Here is a 21173-nt window from a genome sequence, read left to right on the forward strand (position 1 = left end):
GCTGGTGGCAATGGGAGCACATAGGAAGCTGCTCCTTGCCACAGCCTAGGAATGGGATGGCCATACCCACCTGGTCCTGCTGGCACTCAGCTGAGTTCCCATCACTCTGGCTGGAGAGATCCTGGTACTGAGTGGAGGCAGAGCATTTAGGTCAGGAAATGTTGCCCTGTTGAGATCTCTGAGGTTCTCTGAAACTCCCCATCACTGGAGACACTGAAGGTCAGGGGACAGGGCTCTGGACACCCGATGGTGCCCCTGTGTGTTGCAGAGGAGTTGGGCCTTCAAGGTTCTCTTCCCACTGGAGTGATTCTATGATAACAGTCAAATCTGAAGTTTGAGCAATGCTGGACCTGCAAGACTTAAGCATGGTGAATGGCTTCCCTTAGCTAGTGGCTTTGATTGGAAAGCACTGATCTTGCTGGGACTAATGTATATGCTCAAGAGGCCTTGCTGGGAACCTGAGCTCACTGAGAAAGGTTCTCATTTACTCTCTTGTTTCCTCTGTCAAAGACGTTCTGGGTGAAAGCCCCATGAGGACTAAAGCAGCTGAGGAAGAGGGGTCCTGGTGCACCCCACAGCCATAGCACAGATTCAATGCTTGGGAGGGACAGAGGGGGTAAGAAGGATCAGACTGCTCCAAATTAAAAAGGAGGAGAAACTGCTCTTGAAGTACAAAAGGATTGAGTTATCTCAGCACAAAGCCTTATGATGGATTGGTTTTTCTCTTGCTGATCATAAACTGAGGGAGTCAGTGCAGAGCAGTACAGCTTGCTAATTCACTTAGCAGGGTGAGTTGCACCAGTCTGCGTCTGTATGCATGAAATATATCAAGACATGCTTAGACTGCTGTGTCTTTAGGCAGCATCTTTCATGCAAATCATGGCTTCCCCCCCCCCCAATAAATTACCCTTAATTTGAATCAATATAAAAACTGCCTTTCCATTACTGTGTGATGACTCTCTCCCGTTCCCCAGTGAATTCATAAATCTGTTTCACTTTCAAACCTCCAAATTATTTTAATAAGAAACAAGGAGAAGCAGCATAAACTTAAGTTTTCAGCATGACTTTTCAGGCCCAGGTGTCTGCACTCCAGTTTGCCACATCTTGATGCTAACCTACTCATCTCATATGCTTAGGAGCCAAAGCTGAGCCAGTCAAGTTTGCATTCTCATTATTACTATTCAGAGTCTGAATGCTTGCTGGTATAAAAGGCACGAATATTGCATGGAGTCCAGGAACAGCTGCTAAATCCATTTGAGATTGCTGCAAAGCATAATTCAAGATGTTACTGTAAGAGCATTTTTCTACTATAGAATGATGTGCTGTTCTTTCAGGGTAAGTTTAGGTAGCAACCACCAGACATTCCCCCTATGTGTTAGGTATGGCTAAATGTGGTGTTTCCATTTCTTTTTCCACGCCTATTGCCTTCTTTCAGCTGATGGAATAGATTGAGAGAGCACACGACGTGTCTGCAGAATCTGGAAATGAAGCTAAAATATGGCACAAAATACTGTACTCAGCTTTGATGTGTTCAGGAAGAAGCGATCATTCTTATGCTATTTGCAGTTGAACCTTGCAGGCTTTGAGAGTGAAACTGTGAATCAATTGAGGCTGGAAGAATTTCTAGGCCTACATTAGTCAAGAGCTTTCTGCATGTTTGTATTGATGTTACTGCAGCTCAGGCTGGGAAACTTGTAGTCTTGTAGTCACAGTGCTGCATACAGGGCCTGGGTGGGCTCTGCTTACTTTGTGCTCCCACTGTGGGAGGAATGGCTTAGAGTGATGAGTGTGAAAAATACAGGACAGTGTGGGAGAGAGAGAAGTAAAAGAGAGACCTTCAGTACTGTTAGCAGAGAACCCACTCTTTTGTGTTCTCTGCTCTTCCAGTTTTGCTTTTTAATTGAAATCTAACGAGGTCCATTTTGAGAAGTGCCAGAATCCTTCAAGTCTGTTTTTATTGTGCGATTCCCGGTGTGCAGAGCTGAAGTCTACATCTGCAGCAGTTAACCTTGTTTACCTCCTCACGATGACAAGCTAAAAGCTGTTGGCTTCCTCCCTGCCACCTGCTCCAGCTCTGTGTCCAGACACTGACACAGCAGTGATGTTGGCACTGTGGTTTCTCCCGGCCCTTTGTGACAATGTCATGGAGAAGCCAAGCTGTCTCCTTTCAATTCTGGCTTCTTCAAACACTTCTGAGGGTAAAAAAAGGAGTAGGAGATAGTGATGCAAGTTCCAATTGGTGCCAATGGAGAACAGGTGGAGGGCTCTGAGCAAAGGACCAAGAATGAAGGCAGAGCTTGAAAGAGCTCCTACTTGTGAAGCAGAGTTGGAGATAGCACCAAGCAGCCAGCTGACTTTGGCTTGGTTTTCCAGCTCATTAGAGAAAGGGGCAGAAGCAGAGCTGGGTTATCCTAAGGGGGCATGTGGAGGAGTAAATTAGTTTATTTTAAACTTCATCTTTTGAGACTCTTTCAATGGTGATGCCTTTTAGTGTAGTCTAAAAGAGACCCAAGAATCTTTCCATCGTGAGGAATACGTCATAAGAAAGAGGGGTGAAAGGAAGGCTGCTTGGAATGCTGTTGCCAAACAAAGAAAGGGGGATGGAGCTGATCTCGTGTATTTTCAGATGAGCGCCATTTATGTTTGGCAATAAGGGATGATGACTGTATTCGTACAGATGATGCAAAATGAGAATCCAATGAACAGTTGTGATAGGAAACAAATATTTCTTTTAACTTTCATTTTGAACACAACACAGGTATTTCCTCTCGTGCTTTTATGTCTTGAGGAACAAGCAGTGTTGCTTCTCCAAGGTGATGGAAGACTTCCAGCTCTCTCCTGACTTTGGACTCTCCCCAGGACATCAGAAAATTAGGCCCAGCATTTATTCAAGAGGAAACGGGCGACAGTGACTTTGTTCAGTGAGAGTCACAAACAGTCTGTGCACAAATGAAGGCCCTCTGGGTACGAATGCTGTGAAGTCTCTTTGAAGGCCCTGGTGTCTTGGGCACAGGGTTTGTTTTCTTTTTGATGGAAGATTTGGATTAGTGTGGAAAGCAAAATCACGGGGTGAAGCTTCATGGCCTTGAGTGAGAGCATGGACTTTGCAGCTGGGGAAGGTGTTGTGCAGGTGATTGGAATTCATGTATTTAAGGGAGCTGAATGGCTTTTTCAAATGAGAACACAGGAGAAATCCTTTAGGGTTTGGATGATATAAACTGTGTATTTTGATGAGATGTAGGAAGATGGTCAGAAAAGATTTTGGGCTGAGGAGCAGCAGGCTGTTTATTACACAGATTCACCTCCTGTACCGCTCTGCAGTGGGGTTAATGGGGGCAGAGTGGCACACACCTCTGCTCCGTGGGCTCCTCATATCCCTGTGAGGGACACGTTGCAGTCCGGCAGGGGCTGTGCTTGGCTGCAGTGCTGCTTCTTTTTCTTCATGCAGCTGCAGGGCTTCCTAAAGATGTACCCCAGGGCTCTCCCTGTGCAGCTGGCACAAGGTGTTCAGCTCACAGGTACTCCCTGTTCTGGTTCCATCCCCACTTTGGGAAGCATGGGCTGTGCTCCCAGCATAGCTCTCCATTTGGGTACATGTATTCCTTCCCATTTCTCAGCTCTGTGCCCAAGTGATGGGCTGAGTCCTTACCTTTGGTGGCTCTGCTCTAGCAGGATGGGACCAGCAGGTGCAGCCTTCTGCTGACAGCCACGTGGATTGCAGGGCAGTATTCCCAAGCGCTTCACCTTGTCTACCTTGGCAAAGCTACTCAGGAAAATATGGTCAGTCTTGCTAAAAATACTGTTATGCAAGACAGCATCTTAACCACTGCATCCCAAGCAAATACTTTGCATAGAGAAATTTATGTTCTTTACTCTGTGTTATCTGGCTGGAAAAGCTGACCATTTTTCTGCAAAAAGCAACTTGGCTTTTTTTGCTGGCCAAAGCAGTTTGGGTGGATTTATTTGCTTTTATTCAGAATGTTTAAACAGGGATTCTAATGTTGGCTTCAAGAGGAAGAAGTTCTGGCCCTGTTATTTATGGCAGGTGTGCATTTGTAGGGGGAACTGGGCTGTGCTCCCTTCTGCTTTGTAAGGCTGAATTGTAACAGATTGACCTGCAGCAGTTTCCAAAGTCTTTGTGACCAGCCAGTGTATATCTTGGGGAATTGTGCTGGATGGGAAGATGTTAATTTAAATAATAGGAAAATGGGCATGGAAATGGCACAGCCTATTTCTGCCCTTCGCTTACTGTGTGTGGTTTTCTTATCTCCCTGGTGAGGAAAATGCAAAGGTGGGACAGCTGATGGCATAACTGGAGGGAGAGCTGTATAAACTGCAATCACTGCCTTTGTTATTAACAGACTGTGCAAAAGAAAACTAGGCATACCTTCTGTCTTAATGCATTCTGCCTTTCTGGCATGGTATGGAAAGCTCATGTTGGGAAGTCAGTAGCATCTGGAGAACTTGGGTAGGTAGAGGCATGCAGGTTATTGGATGAGCAGCAGAGCACAGCGAGCCTTAACGCCTTTTGTTCATGTGTAATTGGAGCCTGAGATGCTGGTGTTTCAGTTCTGTGCTATGTCAGAATACAAAGATGCAGACTGTGAGAGGAGTGTTAGGCAGCCAGTGTGGGAAAATGGAGTTTGATTTATGGCGCTGGCGTGAGAGAAACTGCAGGGGTCCGGGGCAGTGCTGGTTAATGGGTGAGTTCTGGTCATTAGTGCTGATTCCTTCTTTTAAGGTCATTTTTTACTATTTTGTGTGTGTGACTTTTCATAGTTGGTGCATCTTATCCTAACAGAGCAGCTCTGGGCTTGATTCATTTATCCATCTCCTTTTGAGATGAGCACGTGGCCATGCACTTATGTGCCCTTAGCAGTAAAGGAAGATAAATATGTGTTTGAGTGGGTTGCTGGGCTCAAAGTGTTTGCTTAGGTGCTTCCAGCTTGTATGTTGTACCAAACATCCTTGTTGACACTGCTGGTAGGTATTCAGCTGTGCAATTGCAGGCATGCTCTGCAGCATCTCAGGATGGCACACCTGGATGGAGATTGGTCCTTCATGCTCCCTTCAGGGAAGCAAACACCTCTAACACAAGTGGAAATGGAAGTCTGTGCTCTGTCTCATAGACTGCAATTTGCTCTTGGGTCACAGCTGATGGTGACACTACTTTGTAACTTGCTCCCTGTATTGCAGGGCCCACTTAAAATGCCTGGGAGCTGTTTGCACTGTGCTGCTGAGGATGGTCCTGAGCAAGAGGCTGTGAGATGAAAGGAGACTGTTTTCATTCCTAACTAAATTCCAGGCTGGGCAAAGGTGTTGGGCTGTCAGGTTTGAATTCAGCAGTGCTAATTGTTGATATTCAGCTTAATCCCTGATTCCAGGAGATGTCACTGAGGAGGACAGGGCAATTAATTCATCACAGCTTAGCCTGGCGTGCAGTGACTGGGGAGAAGCCAGCTCCAGCTCACTGGGCTGAGCTATAGAAGGGATGCATGTCATTTTAGGAGCGTTTTGATAATCCTTTTGTAGTCAGTTCCAGCTCAAAGGTAGGAGGGGAACCTGCAGTTGGGACTGGTCATTTCTTGTTCTTGTCTCAGATTGTAATGCAAGCTGCTTTGGTTGTTAGATATTTCATGTTACGCTCAGATTCAAAATGACATGTTTCAGGAAGTCAGGTTAACACAGCAGAGCAATGGTTATGGTGTAAGCTGGTATTTGTGGGGTCAGTGATTCCTGAAGTGGTGCCACACGAGATGCTCAGGAGGCAGCTTCACCTATACCCTGCTGGCCCCAACTAAACGGAAGGAGATACCATCTAGGAGACAACTAGAGCTGGTTTCCTTCTACAATAAATAACACAGTTAACTTGTAAAGCACGTGGCTTCTTAACACCTGGCTCGGGGAGCACTGCTTCCCTCAGGCAGTGACTCAGGAAATGAAAGAAATGTTCTAATAACTTTGAGTTCAAGGATATTTGTCAGACTTTAGAGCCTTGGTTTGTTTGTGTTTATTTTTGGGAAACAGGGGAAAAATGAAATTTGCTTGTAGGCTTTATTAGAGCATAGAGTGGAATATGTAAAGCAAGATTAAAAATGAAATAGCCTATTGTTTCCCAAGGTACTTTCAAGCATGAGGCTTCTCAGCTGCTTCCCCTCCCATCCATCTGCAGGCACAGCACTGATATCCCACCCCTTTTCTCTCTGCGCTTCTGATTTGTGTAAGGAATTCTAGTCCTGGAGAATCACATTTTGTCTGCAACAAACTTTTCTCATCAGTCTGGGGAACGCTGTGCCAGCCCTGTTGTGGAATGGAAGCCAGAGTATGAAGGAGTGTGGGGGGTTGTGGGTGGCTGCCTGCAAGTGGGGGAAGCTGCTGCCCTGGGGTGGGGATGGGGTTCATGGACAAATAAAGGACCCAAGGGTAAAATAATTCCAATTCCAGGCCTTGTTTCTGAAGCCAGGGGTTGAAAAAGCAATAATAATCCAAGAAAAGCTTCCCTTTTTTTGCTCAGTGGGGGGGTGTAGGGCACAGCTAGGGATGTACCTGTGCATGAGGTGGGTTTGTTGTACCCTCAGGTCTCTCCATAGCAAGGAGCAGGCTCTGAGCTGGAATGCTGCTAGCTGAAAAAGTAAATGTGCTGCCAGCTGTCAGCTCCAAGTATGCCCTTGTGGTAGGGGTTGTGTGAGGGAGAATGAGGAGGCAGGACGGGCCGCTTTGTAGGGATGGGGATATAAAACATCAATGGGGATGCAGGGGATAATGTAATGAATTTATAGGTTTCAGATGCCTTCACTGAATTGCTGTGCAGGCTGTCACAAAAATGGGAAATAGATATATGGAATTGCATAATGTGTCTACAAAGTAGCATTTGATTTAACAGCTGTACTTAGCATTTGCATTCCAACAGGCTGCAGTCCCTGAAATCAGAGGGGAAGCTTGTAGTCCTAATGGTTGGTGATGAATGTGGCTGTAGAGACCAAGCTTTGCTCACCAACATTAATTAGTTCTATATGGCAAAGGATGTAACATAAAGTGATGTGTAGCGTTGTGTTGGTTTCAGGGAGAAGGACCGTATGAACATGTTTTTGCCTTGACTGACAAGCTCTCAATCCTGAGACATCAGAGTTTGCTGCCCTCAGATTTAAGGTTATTGCACATGAAATCCTAATAACTTCATTATTCATCAGTGTGAGAGCTTACCTGAATGTGCTGATGTACAGGAAGATCAAATGGATACAGCAGCCATGGCTTGAGCAGAATATCTCCCTGTTAATTTATTTAAGAGGATTAAAGAGAATCTGAACAACCATCCAGGGCTCCCGGGGGGTTTAGTGCACAGTACTGCAGGGCGAGAAGGGCCATTGCAACAAAGTGATGACATCTTTATCATGATTTATTGTTATATTGAGCTTAGGTCCTCACGACTGTGCCAGGATGCATCCTTCCAAGGAATGTCTAAACCCAAAGGGCTATTGATCACATCCCTTGATGCTTTGTTTTGCTGTTTAATTACCACGTTCTTAACAGTAGAAACCCTACAGGGTAAATTTTTTGGCCTCCAGTTTTCAGCTGTTCTTTTCCTTACTGGTGTTACATATGATAATACTGATGAACCCCATGGTAATACACTCCAACATTACAGTGCCTTTTTGCTTGGTGTGGACATGCAGTTGCCCGTACGTCTGAGAGGTATAGAAAAATCACACAAGTTAGAATTAATTTGTTATAATTATGTGTTTCCTTCTGAAGAAAGATTTGCAGTGGAGAGCAGCCCGGTGCTTCCTAGTTCATTTACTCTCTGCTGTGGCCTTTCCTTTGAGGATGGAAGCCTTACATCGTAATAGAAGTTTTACAGTCAGAGATGATGACAGCTAGTAAAGCATTCACTTTTCCCCAGCAAATTGTGTTAAATTAGGCGGTGTGAAGGAGGAGAGAGCTGTGCTCTCAGTGTTATGTCTTCATTTTGTGGCTGTTAACACGGTGTTTGGTCAGTGATTTCAAGGGGTTGCTGTTCTGAACTTTAAATTGTATAAAACAAGGAGTAGGATGGAGTAAACAGGGGAGCTGCTGGTTGGTGGGGCTGGGCGCACTGGCTTAGGTTGGATGTCTGCTTAAATAACAAGGAGTGAACTTAGTAACCATCCTGTTTCTGACACTGACCTGTTGTGGTTTATTCTCCATAGTCTTATTACAGCAGATTTGTCACTAAACAGTTGGAAATCAGCTAAACTGGAAAGTGTCAGCATTTGTTCTGTTGATGTGTCCAACATTTTATCCATGAGGAATTTGGACTGGCTTGGTCAGATTTGGCAGTTTGGATGGATGCTGAACTGAGCAATGTCTGGAGTACATTCTCTGCACCCCCATTATGTCCCTGCTGTCTGGGGGGGCTCATCCTCCTGCTGTGCTGGGAACATGGCTCTTACCTCCCTGAGTTCCTCTGCCTTCTGATCTTTTGATTACTTCCAATGTACTGCTTCAATTTAAGAAACATTTCCTAATGATGAAAACAAAAGGAAGATTTAGGATCTGTTTGTCTGTTTCTTGGCCTCACGCTGTGCAGTAGCCTGGACCCGCGTTTGCTGTGATCACAACAGCAGCAATGTTGACCCCTAAAACTTTTCCTTCAGACCACTGAGTCACCCAGGAGCTGAAAGGTAAATTGCAAACAACGCCTGCAAACTCAAGGCAGCCACTGCAGTGTGCAGAGGGGGCGGCTTTCAGAGGGCGACAGCTGTCTGCTGTGCAGGAGATAACTGGGGAGCTGGTTAAAAAACATCGAGCTTCAGTCTTGTGAGACGTTTCCTCCTCTCCTTATTTGCATTTATTCTGCATCAGAGTCAAAACAAATATTTTCAATATTTTCAATCAAAGTGAAATTCTTCCTTTTTTTTTGAGTCTCTTGTTGTTTGTTTTCTGTCTAGGTTTTAAAATGTTTAATTTTATTGTCTGGGTTTCTTTTGCAGAATACAGCAGCGTGATGTGACACGGCTTGTCTTTTAAAATAGATTATTTTAAAATAATTTGGAGCAGCTGTTGTCTGGTGATTGAGTCATATCATTTTCTTAGATTAGAATCTCTTGTTTATTTTGTAATGAAATGGTTTGACACTTGGAACAAGAAATGAAGATAAATAGTCAGCATACCAGCGAGGAAAAGCAGGTGCTTATTTCAGCAGCCTTCTGATTCTAGGAAATGCCATATTTCTTCTCCATGCATGTTTCAGTGCATTTTAAAGCGACTCCTATGGAGTCGCACATTTCCATGGTTTCTTATTGAAAAAATGTTCTGCATCTGATTCCCTCCTTCAGAACTTTGCATCATTTCAGGGGAAGAGCAGGATCTCTCAGTGCCTGCTCACCTCACCACCATCTGATCTATGTGCAGATGATTTGCAGCTGTGCTCTGTCAGCCTCTGATACATTGCGGTGCATGACCAAGCGGACAAACACTCTGGATTTGGGATGGGATTGCAGTGTGTTGTTGTTGTTTTCTTCCATCCACAGGCAAGAATCCTTAGAGAAACATGGGGCTGGGAACGCAGTCACTGCCTGCAGGAGCTTTTCACATCAGGGTGCTTTGCTGACAGGTTTATTCATGGGCAGATCTACACTGATGCCTTCAGAAAAGTAGCGCTGATGCGTGTATGCTTTGTAAAAACAAACTCCATCCTCTTACTTATACATGAAGCCCAATTTATAACTGATATGTTACAGCAACTCTTTGTTCTGTAAGGAAGCACAGATACATCCTGTAGCATGTTGCAGATGTTTTTGGTGAAGAAATAACAAAGCTTCCACAACTAGAGATTATCCCAGCTGTGAGAAGTGTGTGGTGAGCCTGGGGCCTGAGCAGTGGGGCTGTGGGGTGGCCAGCAGCAAGCAGCCCAGCTGGCGTAGAAGGGCAAAATGATTCTACTTTATTCTAAGCTGGAAGAGAATTTGCCTCCTTTTCCAAATAGTGCTCTGTTTTTGGGGCCACTTCACATTTCACCTGTGTTTTTGCTGCTTAACCATCAGCACTCAGCAGTTATGGAAATGCATAGAAGCCCTCAACCTCAAAAATGTTTGTGTGGAGGAGTGTAATAACCCTCATTTTATAAATGGCAAAACAGAGGCTTAGAGAACTTGGCTGTGAAGGAGGCCATTGGCAGAGCTAGAAGCACAGCTGTACTCAGGCCCACGAAACCTCCATCACCGCATCGTTCTTACTGTGGGCAGCAGAGAAGAGCTCGAGACTTGCAATAAAATATGAGCAATAAAATCATACAATCATATACTTAGTAATGTTGGAAAAGGCCATTAGGATCGCCAAGTCCAACCCCAACCCATCCCTCAGTGCCACATCTCCGCAGGTCTGGAGCACCTCCAAGGGATGGTGACCCCACCACCTCCCTGGGCAGCTGTTCCACTGCATCACCACTGTTTTGGGTAAGAAATTTCTCCCGATATCCAATCTGTACAAGGTAACAAGCTATGTCTGCTGGCACAGCTACACTTACCTGTCTGTTGTTTCTGCCCATGGGCTGAATGCTGCAGAGCCATGCACACACTGCCAACTTTGTACTGCAGTTTTTGTTTTCCTTCTCCCTGTTCCCATATTAAAATTGTTGTGTTTTGGGGGCAAGGATTGTTCTCACTTACCTGGGTTAGTAAGGTTCATATCCGTGTGAATGGTCTGTGCTGCAGGAACCATCTTGCAGTTTGGTTATGTCAGGAATGTGTCTTTACCACAGTTTAAATGTCCTTAGAAGAACTCATTTGGGGCAGTGACTGATTTGAGTCAGTGGTCTTTATGAACGTTGGCCCAGGCTGTAACCTCAAATAATCTTGGATGTGTTCTCTTAAGTGCTGTTTTCTCCTTCCCACTTCTTATGAGTTGAACCCATGCTGGTTTAAGATCCCTTGTGCTCGTTTAGTGAGCAGCAAACCTCCCTCTCTTTTTATTTCAGTGCTTTTCCTTTTTGTTATTGTTTTTTTCCTCTCTCTCAAGAACATTTTTACCCACTTGCCTTTAGGGGATACGCATGTATATTGATGAAGAAAAATAACCCATTTTGTACTAACTTTAGAACTGGTAAAGGTAAGCGAGTGCATTTATTTAAATACAGATTGAGGACAGTTTCATCTTCCACTTTCATTTCTGGCCTTCTGAGCAGCGTGTTGGCAAACAAACAGCCATGGCTTTGCAGAGGACACCCCATGAGCTTGGAGCCTTGTGCCCTTGTGGATGTTCCTCATCTTTTTCCCAAACTCCACGTTATTTCCTTCTGCAGAAGCACATGGAATTATCACTGCTCTAACACTGTTTACAAATAGAGTGTACAGACTGCAGCAGTTCGTTCCTAATAAACACCATGCATGCATTTTTCATTCTGGAGTTTGCCTTGGCTGGGTCCCATCTCTTTGTTTAAGGTCTTTGATCCCATTCAGGTTCTGCAGGTAGAGGTGCACAGGCACCTCACTGTATCTGAGGACAAGGAGCAGGACTAAGCGTTTCTCCTCCTGCATTTAATTGCCTTGTTTTAATGATCACTGCGCCAAGTTCTGTCTCTTTCTCAGGTCTCCAGCAAGCAATAAAAATTTAAAAGCCAGTTGTAATTCCTGGAAAAGTTAGCAGGTTTGCAATGGAATCGCCTGCAAGCTGCTTATTTCTAATTCCTTTTTTATCCTGTTCCTATTAAAGCCCCATCTTCTAAATATTGTTTATTTATTTTTCCTCTGAACTGAACATTTTCTTCCTGTCACAACTTAGAAATTTTCAAAGACTCGTTCAGCAAAGCCAGGAATGAGATTTTCATGGAGTCCTCCATAAAATATTGAAGACTTCATATATTAACATACATTGATTTATTCATAGTGTTTCATTACAAATAAGCGAGGATCCCATAATATAAGGAAAGGTTAGGAGAGCAGCGGAGCGCATTATATTATATTGACAGCTCAGTTGAAATTGAGCTGCCTCTGGATTGAATTTGGAGGGTGAGGGAAGAATTGGCTGGTAAATAAGTCATGAGCTCTCCTTGCAAGTGTCTGCGTATCAGCGGGGTTGTCGTGGGCAAGCAGAACGGAGCTCAAGCAGAATTTCAAAGGTGTGTGTTCAGCCTGGGTTCCCCTGCAGGTGTGTTAGAGGTGCAGAGCATGTGGGGCTGCAGCCCGGCTGGATTGCTCTCAGGCATGGTGGGTGCTGTGTGTGAGCCTGCAGCCCGGGGCTAAAAACAGGGAATTCTATCAGCAACCGTCTTGTGAGCTCAAGGAAAACAAGTGGGACTGTTGTCTAAAGGCTTGGTGATGTTTATTTCATGTGGACCTGTCATTTAATTTCAGTCTTTCATTTTGGCACGATGTCTTTGGCTTAGGAGAAGAATTCAGGCAGTTTTGTTGTCAGTAACAGCCTCCTGTTTCTTCTCACAAAGCCTGCTGAAAACAACAACTTCCTGGTGGAAAATGTATCCCTGCGTGCAGAGAAAGTTCCCCTGTGCTGAGAGGGTCGAATGGGAAATTCACATAAGAGTTCTGCAGGTTGTGCTGTGCTCAGTTTCAGCTGCAGAAGTTTGGGATTGGGAACAAAAAGCAGTTCTTGGTGCCTTTTGTTGTACGTCACTACATGCTGAAGGGAAGAAATAGGTTTCATCCAAAGCAAAGCCTGGAAAAATGGTGATATTCACATGGCAGCATCCAAACAGGGAGGTTCACTGGTGATACTGCGCTTATCTTCCCTTTTATTTTCGATCTGGAGTTCCAAAAGGGGAGTAGAAAAGGGTTGTAGAGGGAGGCCAGGTGCAGAAGACCCCTGTCACCTCACTGTCCTTGTTCTTCATTTGCAGATTACTTACAAGGCCGTTGGGTCTCTGGATCCCAGTGCTGACCTGTCCAGCCAAAGAGGGAAAGTCTTCAAACTAAGGAATGAAACGCATCACCTCTTTGTAGGATTATACCCAGGGACTACGTATTCATTCACCATCAAAGCCAGCACAGTGAAGGGCTTTGGGCCACCCATCACAACACGGATCGCAACTAAGATTTCAGGTATTGCTTTGGGGAAGACAAAAAAGGAACTTTGCAGGGCTTTGTTCTTTAGATCTACAGCTGATGAGTGAAACAGTAAAAATTCATTCATTCAGTTTGGTGTCTCCTCCATGAGTTTCATGGGGACCACAATCTATTATCTGTGTTCGTTCAGATTACAATGCAAGGGTTTGTTTGTGGATGCCTTTGGAGGATTTCAGATGGGAACCTTTGTTGCTTCTATAGATAAACCCTCACTACAACGGGCTATTCAAATTATATATTCAGTCACAGATTCTCCTTCAAAAGTGTGGCTTCATCTCAAGAACTCACCAAAAATGGACACAGTAATTGAAGTAATTGAATTAATAGCAGAAGGAGATGAAAATAAAGAAGGGAAACAGTATTTCTTTCTTCCTGAGTAAGGCCAGGAGGAGAGCTCCAGGTAGGCAGACAAGGATGTGAGAGGCACTCAGATCAGGAGGAACTGCAGAGAGAAAGCTCCTGGGTGCTCAGGAGAAGCGAGGAAACTTGATCTGGCTACCTATAGCTCAGCTGGGTGAGGTGGTGGCTGAGATGACATTGAATGAACATGTGCAGAATGAAATAGGGAACCTGGCTTAGTGAAATTCTCATAACAGAGCTTAAAATGAATGTTTTTTTGGTGTATCTAAATGACATCAAATCAAACTTTTGGGACAATTGTAATGTTGAAATATGCAGCTCTGTATTTTCCCTTATCTTCAGAACTGGTTGGTAAGTTGTTAGCAGTAAGTAACAGTGTAAAATTTTAAGGAAATAAACTATCTCTGTTCTTTGCACTGACCATCAGCAAAGTTGGAGCCTTTTAGATGTAGTTAGAAGCTCATGTTGCATCCACCTGGAGTAAACCACAGGCTTTAATGCTGCCTGCAGAGGGAAGGCATGGTGTGTCCTCTGCTTATCTCTGGCCAGAGGAATAAAACAGCACGGGAATGGGCGTGCTTTTCTCCTCTTGTCCAGTTTCTTTTCATTTTAAGGGAGTGCTCAGATCTTGTTAGAAGCCTGCATGCTTATTAACTGTATAGCACTGAGCTCAGTTTCTCATCTCTATTTCTCTGTCCTCTAAACTTCTTGTTTGCAATAGGCCCCATGCAGGCATCTCTGATGTTAGATCATACTGTTGTGTGGTCAGCTGTACGCATGGGATTTTCAAGTTACTGTTATACTTGCTTTAAGATAATCCTAAAGGAAGTAGGGAGGAAAATGAGATTTGCATTGACTTGTTTTCACTTCTAAGAATGTCTTTGTTTGGCTGTCTGGAAGTTGATAGTTTTAAAATGAAATCCATCTATGTTGTAGGCATGTGTGAATTGTGTATTTGCAGAGAGTACAGTGGTATCAGGTACTGGGTACTGCTGGTACCCTGTATCTTTATGTGACTCATACTGCTTCCCTCAGTGCACAGCGCCTTCTGCAGAGGAAAACAACAAACTGGCATTTGTTCTGAACTCATTGCCAGCTTATGGATAGGGAAGTCAGTTGCTGAGCTGATAATAGGAAACACCGTGCTTAACAGTTCTCAGGCATTTAGATAAAAATCCTGATTGTAAACGGGATTACTGTGGAAATTGCTGTGAGAAGATTAAATGTGGGACCCCCACAGTGCAGCTTGCCCTTGAGAGTTGTAGATGAACTGAGTGGGACTACGTTCTTCATGTAAATTCTTCTATTTGCTTTATAGTTAGGGATATTTCAACAAAGCTTACGTCTTTGGAATAAACACAGCGCTTCTCAGAACCTTCAGTTTTTTTGTCCCTAAGGGACGTCTGCTATTGGGGAAGGTAGAATTAACATAATGAGTAGGCTGTGTTTCCTAGGGAAACCTGTCCCACCTTGATGACATGACCCTAGCAAGAGGTAATAAAGCAGAAGTAGGAAGAGGGATGTGGCTAAGTGTAAATAGTCACTGGTTTTCCATAATGCCACAAGGAACACCACTGGTGGAGTGATGGATACTGTGGCCGGTCACTGCCCACAGCACTTGCTGGTAGACACATCACTAAAGCACTGGGGTTAAATACCCGTTTGAGTGCCCAAGTAATTCCACACTACTCTCTTTTGATGCTTTCCCACTTCATAATGTACCTTCCAGCTAATCAAGGAGACACAGCTCACACATGCATTAAAAATTCTGCAGGTAGGTGCCCCATGTCGGCACTGGAGGGCCACAGTAAGAATGGGATTCAACCCAGAATTAGTCACGGATATTGAGAAAGTATTTTAATGTCTCATTGGAGAAATGTTAAACAGCCTCCAAGAAATGTTAATAAGCACATTGCTATCACTACTGCAGGCAGCAACTGGTGTCTCAGTAACGTGTTGCTCTTTGTTCTGCTGCAGCACCATCAATGCCGGAATACGACACGGACTCGCCCTTGAATGAGACCGACACCACCATCACTGTCATGCTGAAGCCTGCTCAGTCCCGTGGAGCCCCTGTCAGGTGGGTGGTTCCTCCTCCCTTGTTTTTGCAGTGTTCCCCTCTCTTTCCTCCCCAGGTTTCACTTTTTGTTCTCATCTGATAATGGAGCTGTTGAAAGCAAATGCTGCCTACAAGGCCAACTTGCCTGTTGATTCTGCCTTCTGCATTTCTTTTTATAAATGCGTCCTGCTGCTAGCCTCCAGGATTGGTTGCTGATGGCATTGTGTGGGGTTATTGCCCTTTCAGCATCACCTCAGGAGCCTCATTAATACTGGAGTTTCTGTTTATAGAGCTGGGCTCGGGTGAACCTAATGAGGTTCAACACGGCAAAGTGCAAGGTTTTGCACTTGGGCCGGAAGAACCCCAGGCACCTGTACAGGCTGAGAGGAGTTGTCCTTGAGAGCAGCTCGGCAGAGAAAGACCTGGGGGTCCTGATGGACGAGAGACTCAACATGAGCCAGCAGTGCGCTCTGGCAGCTCGGAAAGCAAATGGGATCCTGGGCTCCATCAGGAGAGGGGTGGTCAGCAGGGATAGGGAGGTGATTGTCCCTCTCTACTCTGCTCTTGTGAGGCCCCATCTGTTGTACCGTGTCCAGGTGTGGAGCCCTCAGTACAAGAAAGACATGGAGATTTTGGAAAGGGTCCAGAGGAGGGACAGGAAGATGATCAGGGGGCTGGAGCACCTCCCCTATGAGGACAGGCTGAGGGAGTTGGGTTTGTTCGGCCTGGAGAAGAGAAGGTTGCGGGGTGACCTCATTGCAGCCTTTCAATACCTGAAGGGAACTTACTCCCAGGAGGGGAGTAAACTCTTCGAAAGGGCTGATAATAGCAGGACTAGGGGAAATGGTTTTAAGTTAAAAGAGGGAAGATTTAGGTTGGATGTTAGGGGGAAGTTCTTCACTGGGAGAGTGGTTAGGCCCTGGAACAGGCTGCCCAGGGAGGTTGTGGATGCCCCGTCCTTGGAGGTGTTCAAGACCAGGTTGGACGGGACCCTGGGCAACCTGATCTAGTAAAGGTGTATGTTTGGTGGCCCTGCCAGGCAGGGGGTTGGAACTACATGATCCTTGAGGTCCCTTCCAACCTGGGTCATTCTGTGATTCTGTGTGCTGTGGTGTGAGCTCAGCAAGCATGGAGGAGGCTGCGGGCCTCCATCTCCTGCCCTTGTATCCATGAGGGACAGGTCTTTGTTGTAATTATACAGTAGGAATGCCTGAACTAGTGTTTGCAGGTCATTTGTTCTGAATTTGGATCCATCCAGGCTCCTCACTTTTCAGTGTTACAAGCCAGCTGTTGCTCCCAGCTTGATGTAGAGAGGAGGCAATGGAGGCTGGCAGAGGTCTGCTGGCTTAGTGGGGTGCCACCAGCTGTAGGTGGGCAGTTTCCATTTGCAGAGTGGAAGACTTAGGGGCAGGAAGCTGTATGGATGGATCTTGTGGAACAGGATGATGGCCTTGTAGGAAACATCTGTGACTAATCCTGGGCTGGATCCCATTCTAATTCTCTCAGAAGTGAATAGGCTTTGTACATCCCACAGATGAGTTCCCAGTGCTTCTTGAAGGTGTCTCACTAAGTGTTCAAGGCAGCTTACTCACATGTGGACTCATTTAATTTAATGAAGTGTCCCATCTCAATTAGTGCTCCATATACGTCACTGTTTTTCCCCAAATTGCGACATTAGTTTAAAGCAAAATATCTATTTTAAAAACTGAGCACCACCCCCTTTCTAATCATTCAGGCTTCAACATTTCCCTTTTAATCTCTGCTACTCCATATGAACAAATTTAGGAGCCTATTTTCTGAGTCCTTTAGGGATATTGTTGTGCTGGAAAATGGCTGTAAAATCACAGAGCTCTGTTTTGTTTTATTTCTTTATATGGGGGAACGTTCCTGTATCTCGTTTTACCACCTGCTGTCTTAAGAGTGTTGCTATTTCAGCTTTTTATTGAAAGTCTTGTGATTTTTCTTGAAGCCAATTTCCTACACTTTAACCTCTTTCAGTGAATAGCGTCTTTTTCAGCAAATGCATCATTGTAAGGAAAAAAAATCTACCAGTTTTCCTAATTTTTCACTCTTTGTTTAATTCCATTATGGCGTATAGTACCCACAAATATTACACCCTGCAAATGCCACATCGAGATGATGAGATGACTTCCTTTCTTGAGCCCAGTCCATTGACACAGATGAGTGTGAAAACCAGAGCAGAAGTGTGTGTGTGGTAGGGGAGCTATAGCTATTAGCTGTGGCAGCTGAGCAATGACTGAATACCTTTTTCTGTATAAATATAGCCTGTTCTTAGACTAACTTCAGGAAACCCAACAAATTTGACCTTGTATTAGTTTTTTCCCACCCAATTCCCTTTTCTTTCAGCTTGTTCCGCACACTTTCCAGTTTGGGTAAATCTCTGGTAGTACAATATCTAAAAGCAGGCAGCGCTCCCTCAGAGGCTTCAACACCATCCAGCCAATGAGAAGGATGTGTTATGAACTGTTGGTGACACTTAACACATAAGGATGAGGTGTTTCTTCCCACTTTGCTTTTTTTATAGTGTTTTTTTTGTTCATATTCACGCTGAGAGTTAATATACCCTCTTTTTTTTTGTTGTTGTCTTGTTACTTGTTTTATGTTTTAAGCTTATTTTTCCTTCACAAGTATGGTATTTTGTATTCATCTCAAATAGTTATCATCAAATTGACTTTCAAAATGCTTTTAAATCTTGATGCAAACTTAGAGTGCTTCCATCCCCCCTTACTCTGATGCTGTTTCCCATTCACTTACCAAGGCATTAATGAAGATACAGAATCAGGTTTCAGGCAATACTGATGCATTGAGACTGTACGAGGTAGGTGGAGGGGATCCCACATGATGGGAAGGATGCCCAGTGCTCTAAAATCATGTCTGTAGGATGTCTGCTCTCCTGGCCTCCCTTGTAGGCATGGCCTTGCTTTACTCGATCCATTCCCTTTTCCACCTGACTATTCAGCCTGCCTGGGGTGTTTCAGAAAGGGCTCTTGTAAATGATCTGAAATAGTTACTGCTCACAGTACCTCGTAAGACCTCTGATCTTCAGATCCATCTCTGTGCAGGAATAGTTAGACCCCTCATCTCATCCTCTTGGACAGTACTCCAGGCAGCCAGTTTCTGCTCTGCAGTGCCCCAGGTTTTCAATAGAATCCTTCCAAAATGTGAAGGTGAAGAAACAACAACAAAAAAAACCACCTTCAGTACATAGCAATTATTTTACATATTTCCTCTTAGATGTAAGGGAGGTGAATTGGAGTGTGTGCGGGGCTGTGATTGTAAACCAGTATCTGCCCAAAAGATAGTTATGTGACTGCCTTGTATTACTTCATTCTGCTACAGTCTGAGCAGCATATAGATGGAGTATGCTTTGCAAGATCATTTTTAGAGTAATATTATAGAATATTCCAGTAAAGATTCATTGTTTTTCCTCTCATGTGAAATATGGGTGCACTAAATCCAAAGTCACTTTCAACATTGAGACGTTTCTGATGTTTCCTTGTGCTCATGATCAATAACTAAAATGTGGTTGTTTGTAAAAGTAATGATTGTGAACTTGACGTCGTTAACAAACTATAGATAAAAATCAAGACACTTTCATATGAACTAATACAAATAATATAAACTTGGTTATACTTCTGTAGACTTTGTCTTATTGCCAAAGGAAAGGTGGATTATCAGCAAGGCATAAATATCCTCCCTTGTGGCCTGGGCATTTCATTCTTTCTTTGTGGTGAAGCCTGCAGAGTTTGACTCCAAATTGCCCTTTAAAAATAACTTTTGGTGCTTCTTATATCAGTCCAAAGCCTATGAATGGTGTTGTGATTGATCGCTGAAGGCTGACATTCATCTGTAATAGGTTCAGAAGAAGAAAAGAAGAATGCAAGTATTCCCCATCTTTATTCCTCAACTCCTTCCTGAAAAAAATCCCAATGTGATTTTGAAGATAATTTTTGCCTGTGAATCCGTTATTGTCAGGAGGGCTGAGTCTGTCCTTCATAGATTATTCACATATGACATCTTTAGACCTCTATTTGAGAATTTATATCTCGTTCACTGCCTGAAAATACCGCTGTGAGGGATTTTATCTCCATGACGAGTCCTCTGGGCTGTTTGCTGTGCGCTGAGGGTATGAAAGTCCATCTGGTTTATTAAGAAGCCGCTGGTTGTATCCACCTATACTACTATTACAGAGAACATCACATTTTCAGAGCGTGTATTAGTTTTAGGGATTTCAAAGTAGAAATAAACGCTCACCTTAAGGGTGATTGCGTTGTTGGCATGCCGTTCCATCTCTTGGGGCTGCTGGGCCATTTAGAGCACAGTGCAATTACACAAAGGAGTTTGAGCTGGTAGAGAATTTCTTTGCTGGAAAAAATAAGAATTTAATTTCTCTGTATCGCTTTGCTGCAGTTCTCCAAAGTGTATCAGTAGCCAATCTGTGATGCTCTTTCGCATGTCTGCTGCCACGCAGGCACCTATCTGGTCTTTAGGCACCTATCTGATGCTCTTTAGGCACCCAAACCTGTGCTGGGCTAAGGAAAAGTGGTTTTAGAACATATGTTTTCAAACTTTGCGCATGACCCTGTGCATATGTATCTGGGGGTGTGTGTGTTGTGTAAGGAGGAGGTGTGAGTAAGGATGGGTAAATGTATTTAGGTCAGATTTGTTTACGATGCATCTGCGCAGCGGTTGGGTACGCTTAATCACTGCATTAATGTGCATCTTAAAGGAAATAAGAACAACTAAATGGGAGAAGGGAACTGGAAGTGTTTTAAATATATTTAGAAGTGCTGAGCAAAAGGTGAAACAAATATTTTCATATTGCCAGCCAGTAGGAGAAATTAATTCGTATGAACGAAGCCCTATGTTACTCACGAGTATTATCTGATTTTTGGTCTCTCAAGCATGAAATAAAGGAAATATTTTTGGTTTTTGTGTTGTTAAATGAATCAAGTGGAAACAATTGGGTTATTTAACAGAACAACTAAGAACAGTGTTTTTTTTTTCCTGTTTTTATTCTGCTCAAGCTGTTCTCCAAGCAATCCTCTGTGATGTTTGTGCATGTTCATGTCTTCCAACCCGTAGTAACTAATGAAAATCCCCTGTAATGCTGGGGAGTGGCTTTGCTTCCACCTTGCATTGGAGAGCTGAGGCTTTCACTGCTTAACATTTGTCTTCCATTTCAGTGCAACAAAGTAGAAATGCTGAGTCTGAATTCATGGGCTATAATGTTCATCTTTATGACATTCTTTTTCTCATCATTTCAGTCACCATCCATTTGTACAGAACTTAACCTTAACTAAATCCCTCGCATTGGTATCTTAATGATGATGATTTTTGGAAGCACGGTTGTTCTTTCCATCCTTGCAAAAGAACCATTTGCAAACTTAATAACGTTGATTCTGTGGCAGACGAGGGATGAGATCTACAAACAAGGAGCTATAAATTTGCAAAATCTGTTGGGTTTTTGTTTGTTTTGCAGATAGAGGCTTTAGCGTTTACATCTCAGTGTCTGTGTTGGGAGTGATGCTGTTCAGCTTGTTTTGCTTTGTTACATTTGAGTGTTACCACGAGTTTGCCCCAGGCATTTATGCTAGTAATTAATTCATTAATGCCAGGAATGGGTGGCGATTTCTTGCTCTTAAAACTCCTGCACAGGATACCTTGTGCTTGGAAAT

General features: G+C 44.0%; 1 protein-coding gene across 27 annotated transcripts in view; it reads left to right on the forward strand.

Moving 5' to 3' along the window:
• Positions 1-21173, forward strand: part of PTPRT (protein tyrosine phosphatase receptor type T) — a 391962-nt gene that overhangs the window by 276780 nt on the left and 94009 nt on the right. For all 27 annotated transcript variants that reach the window (XM_085519547.1, XM_085519558.1, XM_085519559.1 and 24 more), the window contains exons 10-11: positions 12830-13031; positions 15393-15495. In XM_085519547.1, the coding sequence (XP_085375673.1) occupies positions 12830-13031; positions 15393-15495 (305 nt within the window). The remainder of the gene's footprint in view (positions 1-12829; positions 13032-15392; positions 15496-21173) is intronic.

The sequence above is a fragment of the Coturnix japonica genome, chromosome 19 (genome assembly GCF_054131305.1).
Source record: "Coturnix japonica strain WE chromosome 19, WE-NBRP24, whole genome shotgun sequence".
Classification (NCBI taxonomy): domain Eukaryota; kingdom Metazoa; phylum Chordata; class Aves; order Galliformes; family Phasianidae; genus Coturnix; species Coturnix japonica.